The 22,801-nt window shown below is 43.3% G+C and overlaps 2 protein-coding genes across 5 annotated transcripts in view; one reads left to right on the forward strand and one right to left on the reverse strand.

The window, feature by feature from the left end:
* Window positions 1-3,136, reverse strand: part of FGD5 (FYVE, RhoGEF and PH domain containing 5) — a 133,669-nt gene extending 130,533 nt beyond the window's left edge. For 2 of the 3 annotated variants that reach the window (XM_085863842.1, XM_085863841.1), the window contains exons 1-2: window positions 2,709-3,089; window positions 2,023-2,239 (exon numbers count right to left, since the gene is read on the reverse strand). In XM_085863842.1, coding sequence (XP_085719968.1) covers window positions 2,023-2,239; window positions 2,709-2,718 — 227 coding nt within the window. In that variant the 5' untranslated portion in view covers window positions 2,719-3,089. Of the gene's footprint in view, window positions 1-2,022; window positions 2,240-2,708 lie in introns of all 3 variants that reach the window. The other variant, XM_085863843.1, reaches the window with a different exon arrangement.
* LOC147008723 (uncharacterized) overlaps window positions 1-17,928 on the forward strand; it is a 66,590-nt gene extending 48,662 nt beyond the window's left edge. For both annotated transcript variants that reach the window (XM_085863844.1, XM_085863846.1), the window contains 2 exons: window positions 4,041-4,186; window positions 11,010-17,928. In XM_085863844.1, the coding sequence (XP_085719970.1) occupies window positions 12,140-13,252 (1,113 nt within the window). In that variant the 5' untranslated portion in view covers window positions 4,041-4,186; window positions 11,010-12,139 and the 3' untranslated portion in view covers window positions 13,253-17,928. The remainder of the gene's footprint in view (window positions 1-4,040; window positions 4,187-11,009) is intronic.
* Window positions 17,929-22,801: the final 4,873 nt, after the last annotated feature.

Here is a 22,801-nt window from a genome sequence, read left to right on the forward strand (position 1 = left end):
ATAAAGCAAGGAAGCAGCAGATACCAATTTTTTTTTAACTCTTTGGTATGACTCGGTCAGGGTTGGAACACCTGACCTTCCCAGTCTGAGCAGATGCTCCAATCATTACACCACCGTAATTGGATCTGGTAGTCTGGTAATTGGATTCCAACCACCACAGCTTGGAGTCCATTTTTGTTTGAGGATCCCAATGGTGAAGCCATATTTCTTTCCCAGTCACAAGACAAGCAATAAAGTTAGTTGGATCTGTGTTGAACAGTTTGATAAGGTCATGATATATTGCCAGCTGTGCTGCTGTCGATCATGCAGAATACTGAGGTTTCGTGGAACCCATTTTGTCGAGACCTTCAGCATTCCCAAGTATTTGTGGATAATGATGAAAATGCCGTCTTAATGTGCTTCACCAAGTCTTGTGGATATCCCTGTGCCGTTAACTCAGTAATCCTCTATGATTAATACCCGGAGCAACAGTTGGTCGGTCAGTCACATGTTCCGGTCGTTCTGAATTGTGTTCTGCTTCAAGGTGTGTGCATTCACATTTAAAGTCAGCTGCCTTCACCTTCACTATACACCAGTTATGGGTTTATTTGGAGCCGACACCTTCTTTATATAAAAAAATATTAATGACACCTCGATGCTCAATTTTAGTTAGCTCCCTTATTGTATGGCACAGAAAACTTCCACATTATACCCTTAAACAACAGTATTAGATTAATAAACCAAATGGCTTTTTAACAAGCACACATGTAAGGTTTATAATGAGCAATAAACCACGACCCGAGGTTGCCAACGAACATTCTAGAATTCCCAAAACTTTTTTGAACGTTCTTCTTTCAAAATTGCACAACACCTGCGTAGATGTCTCCCTATACTTTTGGTGCTCTTCAGTTAGAGTTGTGCAAACAGGAATACGCTGTCCTTTAACAAATGCCGTTAAGCTGATCATCTTGTCTGCTATAATTTGCTTCTGAACGATAAAAAGATATCTCACAGTGATTATCCAAGGGGTAAGCCATTGTGTGCTTTTGCTCGAGCTCAATTCTAAATTCATGCCTCTTACATTGTTAACCGCGTCTCTGGTTGTCGTGTAATGCCGACAGAATATAGTAGTTCCGTGGGTGGCAGCCACAGGAATCCTTGAGTGTCCTTTCATAAAGGAAATGACTCTTCATTATTTCGATACCAACAATAAGAGTTATTTTGTGGTTCATTAAGATTTTGACATAAGAGCAAAGGAGCATGTGCATGTTATTTCGCTCTGTCAAATTCCATCATTAAATTACTCCATATTTATTGGGTCTAAAGATCGAGGAGCTCATATTTTAAACAACTTGTACTGCATGGTGACATAACGGTGGTGGTAAAGTTTTACACCCCACCTTCAGACAACAACCAGACTCTGTGGCGTAATGGTTCGAGAGTTACGCTCCGAGTCTAGGAGGTCAGTGGTTCAAATTCCATCCAATGTCATACCAAGGACTTGAAAAAAAAAAGATGGTCCATGCAGCGTGCTTGTTTGATGCTCATCATTTAAAAGGACAGAGTTCAGACAAACAACGCTGGGAAGGCAGGTGTCAAACTCCCCAGTGTAACCCTTGTCGACGAACTGCTTTGGCAGCGCTGATGCTCTGGAAAGAGTATGGTTCATCACCGTATTTCATGGGGTATAAAAGGTTGTGAATTACTTCACACCGATGGATAGTAAACTATTAGCAATTTCCACTGCATAAGAGTACAAAAGGGTGAGGATTATTTGCATCATCGGTGAGTAAGTTATATGGTCCAATTGGGTGCAATGAAAAAACAGCTCTGAATTGACAGTGACATTATCTAAGTTATTTAATTTATTCTTTTTAATTTAAAATTAAAATGTTTTTTTTTTAATTTTAATGACATTGTTTAAAATTAAAATAAATTGACAGTAAGACATTTTTTTTAATCGCAAATTTAGTTTTGTAGGTTTTGTCAAAATAGTGACGTTATGGTATCTAAAAAAAATACAAGGTCTATAAATTTGATCACCTCATAAGCAGCTTCCACTCCCGGCCCTCGCTGCTCCTTCTTTCAGTGGTCTCTGCTGGTACCCGGCCCATGATGTAGCCCTGGCTCCGCAGAGGTTTGACCTCAGCAACGGGTGGCCGTTTGGGTGGCGGAGGTTTTGGAGCGAGCGGTGGTTTGGGTTTTCTTTCTCGGAGTGGCGGGCTTAGGGGCGCATGCTCTTTCCTCGACTCCTGACTCTCTGCAGCATATCAAGGCTTTTAATAAGCATTAGTTCCAGAAGGAATATGTGAACACGATTGTCTATTGTACAACATCTGTTATATCATCAGCACCAGAAAAATAATACCAAACAATAAGACACCGGCCGAATGAACACTACAGCCCTATAAAGATGACCGTTCAGCGATTTCACAATTTTTGGTGTCAATCCTCGCCGTGATCCCCAAAACAGAACATGAATCTGGGAGAAAATAGGTGCAACTATTGTACTCCTCAAGCTGATTAGCAAAAGCTTCAAGAAGCCTGCAGGGTGCTGTTGATCGAAGAAGAAACATTTACAAATGGAAACATTTCATGGTTAATGACTCAAACTGCATTCATCAATAACCGTTTTAGTATCAGGTAAAACCGATAGGAATTTCGTAAATTTTAGGAAATTATCTACAAATTTTAATCCTTCAAAGAAAGTGAAGGGGATACCGACTTACCCATGCTCATGGTTCCATCTGCTGCAAGATCTTGCAATTTGGGTACTGGAGGTGAGATGAGCAGGTCACCAGAAGATGCAAAAAGAAATCTGCTTTGAACACACAAACCTCTATCTTTGTTCACCAAGCTGGCCCTGGAGGTGAGTCATTGTGTCTCAGACGGCTGGACATCACTCATTGAAGATGCTGTGCAAAATTGGCTAAATATTGAAAACAAAAAATGCGTAAAATTTGTTAATCTTAACAAACCAGACTGGAGAGAGAGAGAGAGTAAAATGGTGGGAGATACTTGAGCAAAAGTTTTGCGTCGTGTTTATCGCAAGAACAACAACGAAAAAGGCAGGACACGGTGAGCACAGGAGACGGGGTCCGCCCGGCCACTCCAGCACTCACTCTGACGCGAGGTTTCCTTCCCGTTTCCTGTTTGCTGCGCTCCTGGAGCCGTGTCCAGCAGACTGAAAACTCAGTGTTGGTACACCGAGCATATAGGCCCGTGTACTGTGTCACGCCATGCATGGTCACCCTTTGAGATTCACCCACCATCTCCCTTTTCAGAGATTTTTGTGCAAGTACTGATAAAAGCATTGACAATGTCATGTGGTGGACATGTCACATCAGATGCGCAGTTGGACTGTCTTCCCTGATCTTGTCGTTTCCCTGCAAAACTACTTAGTAATTATGATACCTTTTGTTACCGTCATTTTATTTGATATCGTCTACGTTTTTGTTGGTGTACTTGGTTAGTCCTTTAATCCACCAACCTGTTGATACAATATCAGCACAGAGGCCTTCTAAAATGTTCTTAATGCAATAAAAGTGACTTTGTTGTTGTCATCAGCTCATGAAAAACGTTTTCACCTGCTGGCGAAACTTGATATGTTTACAGGTCAGAACTGAAATCATATTCAATGGAGTAGATGGGTCCTTCTAGACATCCATAAAACAATATTTAAAAAAACAGGACAATAATTGATGCAATAATAATTGCAAATCTCGAGCAAATGGTATCTGTAATATAATGAGCATAAAATGACAACAATCGATTCCAAACAAGACAACTTCCATTAGTCATCAGGGTCTTAGAATTGTTGGATTTTGCTCCCCCTCGATACCTCATGTTTGTCCTACATTCCTGGTATCATTTGTTTTTCCTCTCACTCAGATTTAGCATGATGTCACCCTGTATGTACTTCACCATTCTCAATCGAGATGATCTCGTTTGCAGTCACTGCTTCACTTTGCTCATCTGGACAAGATTCCTTTTTGGGCTGTGTCCTGGAAATTATTCTTTAACTCTGTTTTTGTTTGTTTTGTTTTTTGTTTGTTTACAAGATCGGAGCTCATCAAAACATTTGGTGATTGGTGGTATGAACTGACAGTTGGACAGTGAGGCATCAGTTGAGCACCATAAAGGAATGAATGAACAGAACAGAAAAAAAAGCGAACAGAGAGAAGGGGAGAAACTCAGTAACCTACAGGTAAGAGGATTGGACTAGGCAAGGTCAATGGGAGTAAAAAATAAATAAATAAGTATATATATACACAAAAAGATAATGAGGGATGACATGAGAATGTGACGAACCACCTTCTTGAAGTACTGCAAGGATGAGTGCGATAGAAAAGCCTCGGGCAACCGACAGGTAAGAGGATCGAACTCGGCAGGGTCAATGGGAGTAAAAAATATATAGACTCAAAAAGATTGTGGGGGATGACATGAGAAGGTGACGAACCACCTTCTTGAAGTCCTTTATGGATGAGTGGGATAGAAAAGGCGCAGAAAGGCGGTACACAGACAGGACAAGTGAGGACTAAAAGAGAGGTGTGCAATCAGCCTGGATTTTAGAAGTTTAATCAGGATCGTTTTACCGAAAGAACACACGCATCCTCGAGTTGCTGAGGAGGGTTGGATACCTGAAAGAGTAGAGGGAGCTACACCAAATGGGAGGCAATAAATGACAGAGACCACCGACCTGCCTGCAATGTGGAAGAAAGAGACCGTGTGCTTTAGCTTCATTGTGGGAGATGTCAATATTGGTCAAGCTTAACATTGCACAGTACATTCTAAAAAAAAAAGTGGAATTGTAAAAATTGTATAAAACCGAGCTTTACTTTATATTGCAAAAAAGGAGGAAGAGAAATTGACAAAAAGATACTCTGAACGATACCAAACACCAAATAAGCATGTAACAAAATCAAATAAATAATCATTGTTGTTAGACACTATATACGTCTATCCCACTCATCATTGCACCGCCTTTCTGCGCCTTTTCTATCCCACTCATCCATAAAGGACTTCAAGAAGGTGGTTCGTCACCTTCTCATGTCATCCCCCACAATCTTTTTGAGTCTATATATTTTTTACTCCCATTGACCCTGCCGAGTTCGATCCTCTTACCTGTCGGTTGCCCGAGGCTTTTCTATCGCACTCATCCTTGCAGGACTTCAAGAAGGTGGTTCGTCACATTCTCATGTCATATACCTGTTTGTCACAGATAAACAATTATAATACCATGATGATGATGATGATGATGATGCATGGCTGGTTCTTCGCAGACAAATATCAAGGATGAGCGGGAAGCCCATGGTAAAAATACCACGATAGAACCCCCCCCCCCCAAAAAAAAAACAAAGCCTTTCTTGCACTGATTGAAAGAGCAAAAAAAAAAATTGCATATTTCTTAACGGCAAAGATATCGCAGCACATACTTGGTTCATATTGGTCGGTACCTTAGTTTATTTTACATGATGAAAGCACAAATCCTCGGTTCATATTGGTATCTTAGTTTATTTTAAATGATGAAAGTACCAATGCTCGGTTCATAGTGGTCGGTACCTTCGTTTATTTTACATGATGAAAGTACCAATCCTCGGTTCATATTGGTCGGTACCTTAGTTTATTTTACGTTATGAAAGTACCAATCCTCGGTTAATATTGGTCGGTACCTTAGTTTATTTTACATTATGAAAGTACCAATCCTCAGTTCATATTGGTGGGTACCTTAGTTTATTTCACACAATGAAAGTACCAATCCACGGTTCATATTGGTCGGTATCTTCGTTTATTTTACATGATGAAAGTTCCAATCCTCGGTTCAAATTGGTACCTTAGTTCATTTTACACAATGAAAGTACCAATCTTCGGTTCATATTGGTCGGTACCTTAGTTTATTTCACACAAAGAAAGTACCGATCCTCGGTTCATATTGGTCAGTACCTTAGTTCATGTTACATGATGAAAGCACCAATCCTCGATTCATATTGGATTACAAAACCTCCCTACCTGGGGAAATGGAGGGGGGGGGAGGGTGTTGTGTGGGACACGCTTCTCCAAGACCCTCACCAGTCACCCCTCTGTAAGAACCCCAACTACAGATTTATCAGAACCTCCCCCCCCCTCCCTCTCCTCCCAGAACTGCACATTTCCTCGGACGGTTCGCTCCCTCACACCGCGGATACTTTTTCTCCCAATGTTGGCAACTATACAAACGGCTTAGTCCACATGAAGTGTGATCGGGACAATTAGCGTCTGCACGGATAACAACCCCCATCCAGTGCGGTGATCGCTCGGGCTCAAAGCGTCATTTTGGTGGCAGGTGTGAGGGAGTCCCAGCACGTCTCATCGCCATCTCAGACATTCCACCAATGCACGGAGGCACCTGCCTCAGCGACTTGCTTTTTACACATTGTTAAAAACAAACAATGGAAAGGTTTGGCGTGGGTTTTCATAGGCTTTCATGTAGGCTTTCATGGCGTGGGTTTTCTGGTTGGTATTCACACGGTCGAGTTTTTAAAGAGAAAATAATCGGAAACAGACGGCTGGCTACCTGTATCACTCCCAAAAATAAAATAATAAATAAGCTGCGTAGTGTTTGAAGTGAAAATATGTTCACTGCCGATGTGCATGTATAATACATCGACCGTGGATATATACCTCAGATACATATACAAGAGGCCTGAGGCATGAGGCAAATACCAATACAAAGGCCCGTGACACAATCAGCTCCAACCTTTCGATGTATGATGATCATTTTAACAATGCCATCAGTCGTTTTACATTGAAGGGGAAATTTATAGGGAGGGCGGGCATGGTAATTGTAAATATGACCGCTCCAAAGAAATATTTGCCAAGTTGCACAAAACCAACATGGCGGCCGAATGATGCCTTTAATGAGCGGAAGGACTGTTTCACGCAAACAGATGGACGAACCAGTGTATTATTATGTATATGTATACACTAGCGTAGATTGGCTCGCTATGCTTGCCTCTCCACATGTCATTACAGAGATTTACATCACAGATTTGCTATGTTGTCATGATTTACACCAATCATAATGCAAACATTTCCATTGTCCAAATTTATTTGTAATATTGGTGATATTATATTTATTTGTAATAATAGTAGGTGCCCCTACGTGCGTGGCCATATGTGCAGCAAAAAAAAACAAAAAAAACTTTCAAACAGCGAGCCAGAAACAACAACCACACAGGCCGTTCCTTCGCTCTCGCGTGCCCGTACGTGTGTAGCCCGGAAGTTCGCATATCGCAGTTACGATTATTCGCAATTTAGTTTTAATGCCCAATTATTCAATTAGCGCCAACGTATTTTGCCTTTTCGCAATGTCATCGCAAGGAAAAACACAAAGAGAAGAGAGAGAGAAAAAAAACGTACGTGCAAAAAACAAACAAAAAAAAAAACTCCAAAAAACAAAAAAGTTTCAAACAACTACACAGGCCGTTCCTTCGCTCTCGCAAACGACTGCATTGTGGCATTGTGTTTATCTATAAATGCGCATAAGAAATCGATAAATTATTAGAATACACAAAGTCATCACTTTCTGGAAGTCCGTACGTTGTAACCCGTAATGGGGAACGCGGCTGAGGTTCTCTTCCCCATCGGCCACGCCCACGCAGCAACATGTCCTGTCATTGGTTGGTAAATAAATGGCCATAACTTGGGAAGCACTTGTCCGATTAATATCAAACCTTGAAAAGGCACATCCACAGCGCCCCAGCAATATACCTGACAAGTTTCAATTAGATTGGACCAGTGGTTGTCGAGAAACAGCGGTCTCACACATACACACACACACACACACACACACACACACACACACACACACACACACACACACACTGCTGGAATTATAGATAAATAAAAAACTCCAAGTGGTCTCAAGCTCTAAATGGTCAAGAGGTCTGAATGGTGTTAAGGTCTAAGGGGTCTAAAGGGACTTGAAGGACTGGAGAGGTCTAAAGGGTATAAAAGGTCTAAGTGGTGAAGGGATTTGAAGTGTCAAGTGTCTAAAGGGTCTTAAAGGTAAAAGGGGTCTTAATGGGTTTTAAAAGGGTTTTTGGGGTCTTTTGATGCTTTTGGGTCCTCAGGGTTTTGGGTACTTTTGAGTTATCCAAGTATTTAAGTTGTTAAATGATTTTTGGTGGCGATTGGCCTTGACCTTCATGGTTAGCGCCTGAGGTCAAACATATTTGACCCCAAGGTCAAATTTTCAAGTTTTAGGAACCATATCGCGTAGTACCTCAAATTGAACACCTCGATGAGTGCTTTCTAGTTATGTCAAGCTTGAGAGATGATGACGTCATTTGGTGACGTTATGAGGCAAAAGCATATTTTTCATGATTACTCTGTAGAACGATTCTCATCGGAATCTCGCGTAGGCAGATATTCCTCAAGGAGTCGCTCCTGGTGGATAGCAGCTCTGTTCACCTCAGTGTGACCTTAAAGAAGTCACACGTGGTCACCTTTTGGCAAGATACGGGTCACCCTGAGGGTGACATTGGTTTATTTGTTTGTTTGTTTGTCCACACATAACTTTTGTGTTTTTCTCCACAATTGCTGGTCGGATTAAGACGAATTTTTCATCATTTGTGCGACTACTCGTGTCGAATGTTTTTATGATAATTATGACGTCAAAGGTCACGTCGTGTGGCAGCTATATTGGAAGAACGAAAAAAAACTTTGAACCTCTGTATCTCTGAAACCGCACCAAGGAAATAGTTGAAACTGGGCACATAACAAGTACTCATGGGGGAATGAGCTTGATTTTTATTACATCTTAGGTGCCCTCATTATGACATCATAATTGCATACGTAGAACGCCACATCTGATCAGTATGAAATTTTTTGAGGGTCCTCGAGGGATAAGATGTTCGTTCCACAGAAAAAAAATTTCATTACTTCATCTGTCATGTGATTCGGTAGCCATATTGAGAAAAAAAAACTTCAAAAATCTTCTTCTCTGAAGTGGCTGAACAAATCCAGGTGAAACTTTACAAGTGTGACCGCCTGTCCATAAGGAACAAAAGGTTCACAGATATGATGTCATTGGTCACATGGTTTGGCAGCCATATTGGATTTACCCTTAAAACCTATAAAATTACACCACTCAAAAAAAGTCCTGGTGAGGGTTTGCAATCTCTGATTGCTCGTTTTCTTATATATATATATATATATATATATATATATATATATATATATATATCTTCTTCTTCTTCTTTCGGCTGCTCCCGTTAGGGGTCGCCACAGTGGATCATCCATTATGATCCGCATAGTGATTTGGCACATATTTTACGCCGGATGCCCTTCCTGACGCAACCCTGGTCGCGTCTTACGACACAGGGATATGGTACACCTCTTTTAACCGGGGTATACACCGGCCCAGTATACTGGTACTCATTTCGCCGACCTCGGAAGGATGACAGGCTGAGTCAACCCCCTGGTGTATTAATTCAGTGGCTCAACGGGGCTTGAACTCAGGACCTCTTGGATCCCAAGCCGCTGCCCTAACCACTGTGCCAACACCAGGCTCATATATATATATATATATATATATATATATATATATATATATATATATATATATATATATATATATATATATATATATATATATATATATATATATATATATATATATATATATATATGTACATTGATAGAGTTGTGTCAAATTCCAAAATCAACACATTTCTTAACAGCAAAGATATCGTGGCATATCTCTTCAAACAGAAAAAAAGCTTATACACTGCCCAGGTTCAATTTTTTTATCCTGTATTTTTTTTTTTCCTGTAGGTTTGTATTTTTTTCCGCTCAGTAAAATTATAATTTTCCTGTAGGCTTGGATTAATTTGAAGCAACTGTTACCGAATAATTTTCTCTCCTAGGAGCATTTTCCGTATTTCACGGTGGGAGACAGATTGGCAGACAGACAGACAGACAGACAGACAGACAGACAAAGACATATATAGATGAGCAGGGATGGAAATTCCACATAATGTAAAATGTGACCAAGTCCTCAACTCTCCCCTCTCTTCTCTTCCCACTCTCCCCTCCTCCACCCTCCTCCACCCTCCTCCACCCACCTCCTTCCTTCCTCCTTTCTCCTCTCTCTATCCCTTCCCCTCTCCAACCCTCGCCTCCTCCATCCTCCTCTCCCCCCTTCCACTCTCCCTCCCTCTTCCCATGGCCAGAAGAGCTTTTAAAGGGGTCCTATATCGTATTTCAAAAGCTTTAAAGTAGTTATGACATAATAGTCAAGGCGAAGGGTGAAAAAATTGTTCAGATTGTGAAAAAAGCATGAAACTTTGCACAAATGTTCAACACAACATTCTAAACGTTTTCAGGGGTGGAGCCAATGTGAACTGTATATAGCATAGCAATGGTCGCTAGGCAACATATTTTCCTAGCAACCAGCACAGAGGATGACTGTGGACCAATTTTATTAAATGATTATGATGTATTTTAATATCTACAACTTCAATTTTCATATAAACATCAATTTGGAGCAATTATCAACAACACAAGGCTTAATTTCAGTTGCTAGGCAACATATTTTCCTTAGCAACTAGCACAAAAGATGCCTGCAGACCAATTTTACTTATCAATTACAACGTATTTTATTATCTATAACATTACCCGTCATATTTACATCACTCTAGAGCAATTGTCAACTGCAAAAGGCTTAAAATGATTGCTAGGCAACATATTTTCCTTAGCAACCAGTATATAGGATGTCTGCAGACTAATTTTTCAAAACAATCATAATGTATTTTAATATCTAAAATTTTACTCCTTATGCTAACATTACTCTGGAGTAATTGTTCACTGCAGAAGGCTTCATAAGCTCGGCTAGCCAACATATTTCCCTGTTTGTATCACCATCTGAGCATTCCCCTCTCGCTTATTTTTGCCTATTTGTAGAGGACAATAATAATAAACGATGAATGCATGCTCCTGTTGATTATTTATTCAATCATATCCCTGAATTTTGTTTTTTTTCTGTGCAGGTATGTATCGCCTCTATTTGGTGGTGGAAGATGTGGTAATGGTCAACTAACCTACCCCTGCATGCTTAAAAATGGCAAGCCCCTCGCCTTCAGATACCCTCACAACTGACTAGTCTAAATGTGTCCTTTGTCAGGTCGACAGCAAAGAACAATTGACATGTCCCACTGATGCAGGTTATAAGACCATAGCTGAGAACATCCTTCAATTTAATGAACTCCACTGCATGCCAGTACAAATAGATGTCACACGATTGGACCATGGAAATGGTGTGGAGTCCACATTTAAGGAACAGAATGCAAAGTGGCATAAATCCTGTTACTTGAAGTTTGGTAAAAGTAAACTGGAACGTGCCAAGGAGCGGAAGCGGAAATCTAATGAAGAAGCAACAACTTCTAAGTGGATTTTCACATGAAGCAGTACTGAAGAAGCACATACCCACATACCTGTAGACAGCAAAAGCCCTGTGTGCTTCTTTTGTTCCAAACCGGAAACAAATGAGAAACTTCATGAAGTCTCCACATTTCAAGTAGATTTCCGTGTGCGGAAGTGTGCACATGAGCTCCAAGATGAGGATCTTCTGGCAAAATTAAGTGCAGGAGACCTTATTGCCCTTGAGGAAAAGTATCATACAAGATGCCTCACCAACTTGTACAACAGAGCACGTGGAATGGTCCCGCAGGAGCCAGGTACCTCAAGTGATCAAACATGCAAAGGCATCGCATTAGCGGAGCTGATATCCTACATAGAGGAGAGGAGACAAGATGAGGACATTAAGGTGTTCAGGCTTGCTGATCTTTCCAAGCTATACACCGAGAGGCTGGATCAGCTTGGTGTGGCTGTTACGTCACGAGTAAATAGTATGCACCTTAAACACCGAATTTTCATGCATCTCCCAGGTATGAAAGCCTACAAGGAAGGGAGGGGTGTGTTCATGGCCTATGAGGATGATATAGGCACTGTCCTGCGACAAGGATATCAGACTGATCGAAATGAACAGAGTGTCATGATGACTCAAATAGCCGATACGATCTGACGTGACATTTTTACGCAAAAGGTGACTTTCTCAGGGTCGTTTGACCAGACTAGTCAAGTGGAATCAGTGCCGCAGTCGCTTTCGTCACCAGTCAGCATGCTCATCAATCGGTCAAATATTAAGGATCAAACAAGCAACACAAACCTCAGTCAACCAGTGCTCACCATTGCTCAGCTGTTTGTGTTCAGCTGCATCAAGAGGTGCCGGGAATATGGGAAAGTACCGCAAGTTTATCACAACAAAGATGGGGAGACGCCACTACCAGTCTACTTGAGACTTGAGGCCCATGCATTAACCAGGGAACGGCAGTTGGTTGATAGCCTCTTTGCCCTTGGTGTGTCAGCCTCATATGATCGTATCATGGATATAATCACATCATTAGGAAATAATGTCTGCGAGTATTATCACCAGATTGGCACAGTCTGTCCTCCCCAGATCCAGAAAGGTCAGTTTATCACCGCAGCGGCGGACAATATTGACCACATTCCAAGCTCAGCCACCTCCACCAGATCATTTCACGGCACAAGTTTGTCCTTGTTCCAGAATGTTACTACTGAGAGCAACACGAATGATGACACCAACCGTGGTTTCACCCATTCAATAGCACCTTTAAAGGGGCAAAGAATGGTGAAGGACTTACCCATTGCTTTCAGTGAAATAAAGCCTACACGTCTGCCATCGAACGATGTCTATGTTCCACTCACTGCTGGTAACCTGACATCTTCCTGCAACACTCTGAGCAAAGAGATGGAGAAAGAATATGACTGGCTGAGTCATGTTGAGAATCTGCATGCAGATGAAATATCCTCCGAGTCTAACATATCTTGGGCAGCATACCACGCCAGTCTAATAGCAGAACCAGACATCTCACCATCCATCAATGCCATGCTGCCCCTTTTTGCTGAGGAGGCCAGCACCCCCTCGACGTTGCGTCACTGTTTTGAAGTTATTCAGGCAGCTGTGCAACATGTCAACCCTGGCCAGATTCCAGTGATATGTGTTGATCAGCCCCTGTTTGCCAACATGAAACAGCTACAATGGTCTATGGACAAGCTGTATGGTGAGGACAAGTTTGTCATATTTCTTGGGGGACTTCACACTGAGATGACCTGCAACAAAGTCTTGGGTCATTGGGTGGAAGGTAGTGGTTGGGTGGAAGCTCTCCAAGAGGCAGAACTTCCACTCCTGGCATTGTGGAATCGTTCCTGAAGGCATCCCATGTCACCCGTACTCGACATGCACACCAAGTCATTGCATGTGCATTATATATTCTCCTGAAGAAGGCATATGATGTGTATCTCACAACCAACCCACAAAGTCCTCCAGAGAGTTTCAGCCTTTGGTGCACACGGCGGAAGAATAAAAGTCCACAGTGCCTGTATTGGTTCGCATGTCTTGAACGGCAACTGCTGTGTTAGCATTTGTGCGTTCATTGCGTACGGGTGACTTTGAATTGTACGTAGATACACTCACTAAATTGACACCTTGGTTCTTCAGTCTCAACGACACCCATTACACCCGTTGGATGTCAGTTCACGTGAGAGATATGTGTAGCCTTGATAGAACCCATCCTGATGTTGCCCGGGAATTCCAGCGTGGCAAGTTCGTCATGGCCAAGTCCCAGCGAAAATTCTCCCTGATCACTATTGACCATGGCCATGAGCAGAATAACGGCGTGATGAAGGATGAAGGGGGAATAATTGGATTGACACAGGATGCCGACGCTCTTTTACGATGGGCAGTAGCAGGGCCGGAACTTGTCCGCGTCAATTCTGAATTTGAGTCATCCATGGTAGGGAAAAGAAAAAGTGATAGCCAAAGAAACCATCATGAGCAAACTGATGCCACCCAGAAGCTACTCGCTAAACAGGTGAATGCACTGGCAAATGTAATTGAGGGCATGGGGAGCCCATTTGAGGAAGAAAGCGAGGACATTCTGAGACTGCATTCAAAGGACATAATGGACCAGCAGTCGATCGAGTGCCTCACCACAAAACAATCAAAGAGTCAAGAGCAGTATGCAACGTTTGTGGACGAGCGCCTCGGGGCAAACATAAAGCCAATAACAGCCACCATCACCAGGAACAAGGTAGTACTGTTCAACGAACAAGCAACAAGGTCCAAAAAACAGGGGCACAGGTCAATCTTCGCAAAAGTGAATCCTCTCTCTTCACAAGGCTGTATGTTGCATGTCAGACAAGAGACGGTGACTTGGACAATTTTTTCAGCCACGAAAATCATCCATTTCCACCATCTCTCTCTTCCTGTGGGCAGTTATATTACGCTTGCCAGGGAAGAAGTCCGATCTCATAGATTGCCTTGAAAGAAATGTAGAGTCTACACATGATGTAAGGTCAGACACAGACGTGAGCATCATGGATGGTGCTGTACTCATGAACATTCTTCTAAATGGAGGATGCAAAGCATTTGGCGAGTACGCTGCAAAGGTGTTTGTTCCACATATCAAAAGAGAGCAAAATCGGGCTCTACGAGTAGATATTGTCTGGGATCAATACTTCGACAACAGTCTAAAGGCACAGACCAGAGAAAAACGTGCTACGGGCCCGAGTCAACGGAGACGTGTGGAGGTGTCCAGCCCCATACCGAAGAACTGGCAGCAGTTCCTTCGCTTGAACAGCAACAAGATGGAGTTGTTTAAACTTCTGAACAATGAACTGATAGCAAGTGCATCAGCAGAGCAGCCTCTTGTTGTTACCGATGGTGATACTGTACTCGGTGTACCTGCACGAGACACGACCAACATTGCTCTCTGCAATCACGAGGAAGCAGATTCCAGGATTATGGTACATGTTGCTGACGCTGTCATGCAGAGCTTTCACAAGATCCTTGTTCGATCAGTGGATACCGATGTGGTTGTGCTTGCGGTAGCGGCTGTACAGCAGCTAGGAAGATAGAACTCTGGATTGCATTCGGTAGTGGAAAGGACTTTCACTTCATCCCGGCTCATGAGATATGTGCATCACTTGGCCCACAAAAATCCTTAGTACTTCTGGTGTTTCCGCTTTCACAGGCTGCGACACTGTATCCCAGTTTGCCCAAGTGGGAAAGAAGACTGCATGGAAAGTGTGGGAAACACATGATGAGTTCACTAGAGCCTTCTTTGAGCTGCACGATTCACCAGAGCAAATATCTGAAGAAACAGAAGCTTCCCTGGAGTATTTCAGTATCCTTCTCTATGACAGGACATCAACATGTACCTCAATCAACGAAGTTAGGAAGCTTCTATTCACATGCAAATTGCGTCAGATGTCAGCCCTTCCTCCCGCCAAGGCTGCCCTACAGCAACATATCAGGAGGGCAGTATTGCAAGGTGGGCACTACTGGGGGCATACTACCATGCCATATCACCAGTTACCCTCTCCTGCTGAGTGGGGATGGACTTCCCCAGAACAGTGGAAGCCCCTGTGGACAAATCTGCCAGAAGCCAGTGCATCCTTCCCAGAGCTGCTGAAGTGTGCATGTAGGAGCAGGTGTAGAGACTGCAAATGTGTACGAGCGCACTTGCAATGCACTGTTAACTGCACATGCAGGAGAGATTGTGACAATGATTAATGCTATGGTGAAGGTCCAAAGAAAGTCCAAGGTGACAACATAATTGACAGTTGCTAGTTGCTGGTTGCTACCGTGAATGTATTGTGTAGCAACAATGTTTTGATTTCATGTATGGTGTAACATACCATTGCTTTCATTATATTTCCAGGAAGAAGGTCTTCTATTGATAACAAGACTGTTATGTTTAAGTTGAGTTAATGAGTTGAGTGAATCCCATGTTCACAGGTAGTCTTCTATGTGTACTCAGATGGTTGCCATGGTAAATAGGTTACTAAGCAACTAAATATTTAATGTTTTGTTACTTTTTTATAACAATTATGACAACCTGAATAGATTATTTACCCAAAACATTGCTCTTCTGTAGGCCATTAGGCAATGTGAAGTAGAAGCATCATTTACAAATAGAGGATAAATATATACATAGACAGTTGGTATTGTTTATCCATTACCTAGCAACAAAACAAACGCTAATTTGTTTTGTGGTGAGACTAATTATTGTGTTGTTTTGTTTTCTGATGACACTAATTGTCTTTTATACATGTCTACTGATAGTTCTGATGTTCTGTAACATAGCACCAACCTTTCCGAATGTAGTAAATAGGATTAAAAAGCCCGTTGCTAGGGTAAATTTGTTACCAAGCAACCGTTGCTAAGGCCTAAGTCACATTTGCCATGGCGGCCGTGGGGTCTCCAAAATCTACGGCCACTAGCCATTATACGGCAGCCGCAGTATTTCCACGGTCACACAATGAAGTAGTCACATATGTTTTTATTTTTCGGGTAGACGCACGGGGTATTCATAAATTGTGGAGACCGAAAACGTGGTGGTGCCATACGGTCTTTGATTTGTTGTCGCACGGTGACCTTAAGGCGTCCCTGCGGCGGCCATAGAATTTTCAAGGCAGACGCAAGGTCGCCTCAAGGTGCCTGCAAGACGACCACAGGGGGGCCCTAAGGCGTACGTGCAGCCAGATGGATGGTAACAAGTGGGTATATATACAAGTTCTTTTTTTACTGAAATAAAAATATAACAGTTCGGAACATACCAGTACGTGGTGCCCCCAGAATCCGAATTGAATTCGTTCCAGGAGGCTGTTTGGATTGCAAAAAGTTCGATTCCCAAACTATTTTCCCAATAAGAAATAATGGAGTGAATTAATCCGTTCCTGGACCCCAAGAAAACCCACTTTCAACTGAAATTCCCCATGTTTAAGGTAAAATAAGATGAGTAAATGACCTTCGGTGGCGGTGTATTGTATGTAAACTGGTACAATCGCCACATCCAAATGTCCACACAGGCTCGAGCTCCGGCCTGGGTTCCGATCGCTCGCGCACTCTGCGAGAGCGCTGCCCCCAGGGCAGCTCATCAAACATGATGCCCCCAGAACCACAATCACTTTCATCAAACGCATCGGGCTGAGGTAATCATGGATATTCCAAATTAGGCCTGTCACATTTGCCATGGCGGCCGTAGGGGCTCCAAAATCTGCGGCCACTAGCGATTATATGGCGGCCGCAGTATTTCCATGGTCACACAATGTAGCAGTTCCATATGTTTTTATTTTTCGGGTAGACGCACGGGGTATTTATAAATTGTGGGGACCGAAAACGTGGGGGTGCCGTACGGTCTTTGATTTGATGTCGCACCGTCACCTTAGGGCCTCGCTGCGGCGGCCATGGAATTTTCAAGGCAGACGCAAGGTGCCCGCAAGGCGACCGCAGAGGGGCGCCAAGGCGAACGTGTGGCCAGACGGACGGCAACGAGTGGGTACATATACCAGTTCTTTTTTTAACTGAAATAAAAATATACCAGTATATATGTAACTGAATATACTATAACTATAATATACCGTGGTGCCGCCAGAATCCGAACGCCCCATTGTTTGAACAAATTGAAATCCGAACAATTTTTTCGAGAGAATTTTGCCCTAAAAACCTAATACATTTGAAAAAACCGAACACAATGTAGCGTTCATGTTTGTTCACGTGCCTCCCCCACCTGTTCGAGCCGCATCTTCGCACTTTGTTCATTCAGTTCGTCGGTGGAAGTCCTCGTGAAAGCATCTCTCGTGTGTCGATCGCTACTTTAGGCCTCAGTCACATTTGCTCTACGGCGAGGATAAGGCAGCCGTACGCCCTCTGAATTGACAGAAACGTGCGGCGGCCACAGAGAAACTGAGGTGGCCTCAGGGTGGCCCTACGCCGTTTGGCTATATTTTACAGGCCGTAAGGTCGCCGTGGAATTATAACGCGGAGTTATAACTTTTTTCATTTCTACGTTCGCCGTAGAAATTCGACAAGCCGAAACAAAAGAACTGGTTAAAAAAAAAAAAAAAAAATATATATATATATATATATATATATATATATATATATATATATAAAAATTAACCCATTCGTTACCGTCCGTCTAGCCGCACGTTCGGCTTAGGGCCCCCCTGTGGTCCCCCTGCGGTCGCCTTGCGTCTGCCTTGAAAGTTCTATGGCCGCCGCAGGAACGCCCTAAGGTCACCGTGCGACATCAAATCAAAGACCGTACGGCACACCCACTTTTCGGTCTCCACAATTTATAAATACCCCGTGCGTCGACCTGAAAATAAAAACATATGTGACTGCTACATTGTGTGACCGTGGAAATACTGCGGCCGCTTTATAATTGCCAGTGCCCGTACATTTTGTAGACCCTCCGGCCGCCGAGCCAAATGTGATAGGCTTTACCTCGTGTTTTCACCTTCATTTGTTCATGTTTGTTTTTTTTACTCATCTTGTGTTTTAATTAATAACAAAAAAAGCAATCCGATCACGTGGTGTGACGGACTGTCGGGCAAGGATTGAATTTCACAGCAAAACCAGTTGTAATTTGGAATATCCATGATTACGTCAGCCCAATGCGTTTGATGAAAGTGATTGTGGTTGTGGGGGCATCATGTTCGATGAGCTGCCCCGGGGGCAGCGCCCTCGCAGAGTGCGCGAGCCTCAGAACCCAGGCCGGAGCTCGAGCCTGTGTGAACCTTTGGATGTGGCGATTGTACCAGTTTACATACAATACACCGCCACCGAAGGTCATTTACTCATCTTATTTTACCTTAAACATGGGGAATTTCAGTTGAAAGTGTCTTGAAAGTGGTTTTTCTTTGGATCCACGAACGGATTAATTCACTCCATTATTTCTTATTGGGAAAATATCTTTTGAATCGGAACTTTTTGCCATCTGAACAGCCTCCTGGAACGAATTAAATTGGGATTCTGGGGGCACCACTGTATAGGCAAACACCTATACTCTGATCTCTAGCGGTAGCGCACGGTGGACGCACAGTCGACGCAGACTGCCACGGAGGCCGTACGTACGTGTACGGCGGGCGTAGGGGAACCGTGCCTCGACCCTGCGTTGCCCGCAGGTAGTCACACAGACCGCAAGGCCACCGTGCGGCGACGGTGGAAATAGTGCGGCCGCCGTAATTTTTTGCGTGTTGGGAAAATTCTATTTTCATTGAGAAGAGCTTACGGCAGCCGCACGAATAACGCAAGCCCACCGCACGCCCTACGTATGGTCGACGTGGAACACATCCACGTCTGAGCTTGGCTTGTCGAATTGCTACGGCGAACGTAGAAATGAAAAAAAGTTATAACTCCGCGCTATAATTCCACGGTGCCCTTACGGCCTGTAAAATATAGCCAAACGGCGTAGGGCCTCCCTGAGGCCACCTCAGTTTCTCTGCGGCCGCCGCACATTTCTGTCAATTCAGTGGGCGTACGGCCGCCATATCCTCGCCGTAGAGCAAATGTGACCGAGGCCTTACAACCGGTTTTTCTGTGAAATTAAATCCTTGCCCGAAGGTCCGTCCACCACGTGATCGGATTGCTTTTTTGTTATTAATTAAAACACAAGATGAGTAAAAACAACAAAAAAAAACCCAGCACAAATCAAGGTGAAAACACGAGGTAAAGTAACGATCGACACACGAGAGATGCTTTCATGGGGACTTCCACCGACGAACTGAATGAACAAAGCGCGAAGATGCGGGTCGAACAGGTGGGGGAGACACGCGAACAAACATGAACGCCACTTTGTGTTCAGTTTTTTAAAAATGTATTCGGTTTTTAGGGCAAAATTCATTTTTCATTGATAAGAGCCTACGGAAAACGCACGAATAACGCAAGTCCACCATACGCCCTACGTACGGTCGACGTGGAACACAACTACGTCACAACTGCGGCATGTCGAATTGCGCTGGCCAACGTAGAAATGAAAATAGTTATAACTCCGCGTTATAATTCCACGGCGACCCCTACGGCCTGTAAAAGATAGCCATATGGCGTAGGGCCACCCTGAGGCCACCGCAGAAACTCTGTGGCCGCCGCACGTTTCTGTCAATTCAGAGGGCGTACGGCCGCTGTATCCTCGCCGTAGAGCAAATGTGACTTAGGCCTAAGGAACATGCTGTATTCAATGGCTCCACCCTTGAAAATAATCAGTATGGGTTGAAAAATAATTGTGCCAAGTCTCATGCTTTTATCACTAAGGCCTAAGTCATATTTGCTCTACGACGAGGATACGGCGGCCGTACGCCCTCTGAATTGCCAGAAACGTGCGGCGGCCGCAGAGTTTCTGCGGTGGCCTCAGGGTGGCCCTACACCGTTTGGCTATATTTTACAGGCCGTAAGGTCGCCGTGGAATTATAACGCGGAGTTATAACTTTTTTCATTTTTACGTTCGCCATAGCAATTAGACAAGCCGAAAAAAAAAATTAACCCATTCGTTACCGTCCGTCTGGCCGCACGTCCGCCTTAGGGCCCCCTGCGTACGCCTTGCAGTCGCCTTGCGGGCACCTTGCGTCTGCCTTGAAAATTCCATGGCCGCCGCAGAAACGCCCTAAGGTCACCGTGCGACATCAAATCAAAGACCGTACGGCAACCCCACGTTTTCGGTCTCCACAATTTCTAAATACGCCGTGCGGCTCCCCGAAAAATAAAAACATATGTGACTGCTACATTGTGTGACCGTGGAAATACTGCGGCGGCCGTATAATTGCTAGTGGCCATAGATTTTCGAGACCCCACGGCCGCCATGGCAAATGTGACCGAGGCCTTACTGAGCAATTCTAGCTGTATTTTGCACCCATCGCCTAGACTATAACTCCTCCCATCTCCCCTCTCCTCCTCTTTTCTCTCCCCACCACCCCTGTCCCCCTCTCCCCATGAATGGAAAAAGCTTTCAAAGGGGTCCTATATAGTATGCATGCATGGCATTGCTTGAGGTCCCTCGAGGTGTTCCACATGATATGAAAATAAATCTGTCAAAAGATTAACGTTTAAAAAAATAAATTACACATTTGTGTGTTTGAAGCCAAAGCACTACTACTGGCATGACGTACCCCCCTCCTTTTCTACCCTCCAACTCTGTCCATCTTCTCCTCCTTATCCTCCCCCCCTTCCTACCCACCTCCTATCCTCCTCCCCACATCGTGCCGAAACAGAAATGACTATTAAAATACGTTTTCTATTTTAAAACTTCAATTTCCATCAGATATTCTTCCCGTTTTTTGAAACCGAATCTTAAACCATCTTAGCGACTACAAAAAATGAAATCAGATATCGAATTAGAGTTGAGATTAAGCAGTCAGGGAGTCAGTGTGAACCTTACAAAAGAGGCCTTTGGAGCCTCAGAGCTGTGTGGAGCAAACAAAATGGTGGAGATTTGATTTTTGAAGCCCCTCCCTGAAGGACAGAAACACTGGAGGAGAGTATTATAGTGTAGCTAACACCATACTTAAAAAAAAAATAGAGGCAATACTCCTGGGCACTCACCTGGTAGAATGATGAATATACTGAGGAGGAAATCAACGTCGAATAGAATCAGCAAAATGTACCAATGAAGCAATCTTATGGCCCAATTTTCTAATGTTGTGAATAAACTTTGGTATATCACGGGTGATGAAGTTGTTGTCAAGTTTCATCGGAACCGTCTTTGTAGTTTCTGAGAAGAAAGCAAATACCTAGTTTGGGAGGCAACCTCCGCCCCCCCCCCTTCCCGCCACCCTGAAGACCCACTTAGACCCCAAAGGTTTTTTAATGGAATGAACAAACTTTGGTACATCACGGGTGATGAAAGTCGTGGTCAAGTTTCATTAAAATTATGTGTCCAATTTTGGGAGAACCCCCCTGTAAACCAACTTCGACCACAATTTTTTAACGTCATGAACAAACTTTGGTACTTGACGCATGATGAAAGTTGTGGTGAAGTTTCATAGGAATTGTGTGTAGCTTCTGAGAAGAAAGCAAATACCTTTTTTTTGGTGGGCGGGGGGTGGGGGCGGGAGAGAGGGGTCAAACCTGGACACACTTTGACCCCTGCTGGACCCCCTTTAACACCATTTTTTAATGCCATGAACAAATTTGAGTTGCAACGTATCAAATGTCATTTTAGCCAAGTTTGGTCACAATCCCATCAACAGTTTCAGAGAAGAAGTTATAAGGGTTTACAGACTGACGGACGGACTGATGACGCGCCATCCTATAAGCTCCCTGGAACTACATTCCAGATGAGCGAGTTTTGATTCCAGATTTTTTTGAAAAAATAAGGAATTTTATTGATTTATGTTTAAGTACAGAATTATTTTACAGTCTTATGTTTGTTATGCTGAGTTGTCATTATCACCTTTTCACTTCGTTTGAGATGTACATAATGTATATAACGATGATATCACACTTGCAGGTTGAAAAGGATCCTCGAAAAACTCTCCTAACAGGAACATCTAGACACTTATAATAAAATTTAGATTTGTACTTTGTTATTCCAGCTCGGAATGACCACGGATCACATCCCTTACCGTTGGCTTCCGCAGATTTAGCTCCTTTTAACTTCCATCTAATCTTATTAGTGGTGGATAACAACTCTTACATCGCATTTGTTTCAGGTGATAATACAGAAAAACATCAGAAGACCAAAGTATGTGTTCACCTACCCCCCTAACTTGGCAAAAGTGTTCACCTACTTCTGTGTCAATGTCGCTGGCACATGTCGATGGTTCACCCAGTAAAGCAGACAAGTCCAAACTCGTAAAAAAAGCTTGAGAACCAAGTAGTCATGGGTTTACCACCTGCTATGATCGATGTTGTTGTTGTTATTGTTGAGGCAATGTTTTTCATTTAGATACTGGCAAATCTCCCAAGTACGTTTGGTGG

This window comes from Eptatretus burgeri, chromosome 18 (genome assembly GCF_056783735.1).
Source record: "Eptatretus burgeri isolate ZD-2024b chromosome 18, Ebu_testis_v1, whole genome shotgun sequence".
Classification (NCBI taxonomy): Eukaryota; Metazoa; Chordata; class Myxini; order Myxiniformes; family Myxinidae; genus Eptatretus; species Eptatretus burgeri.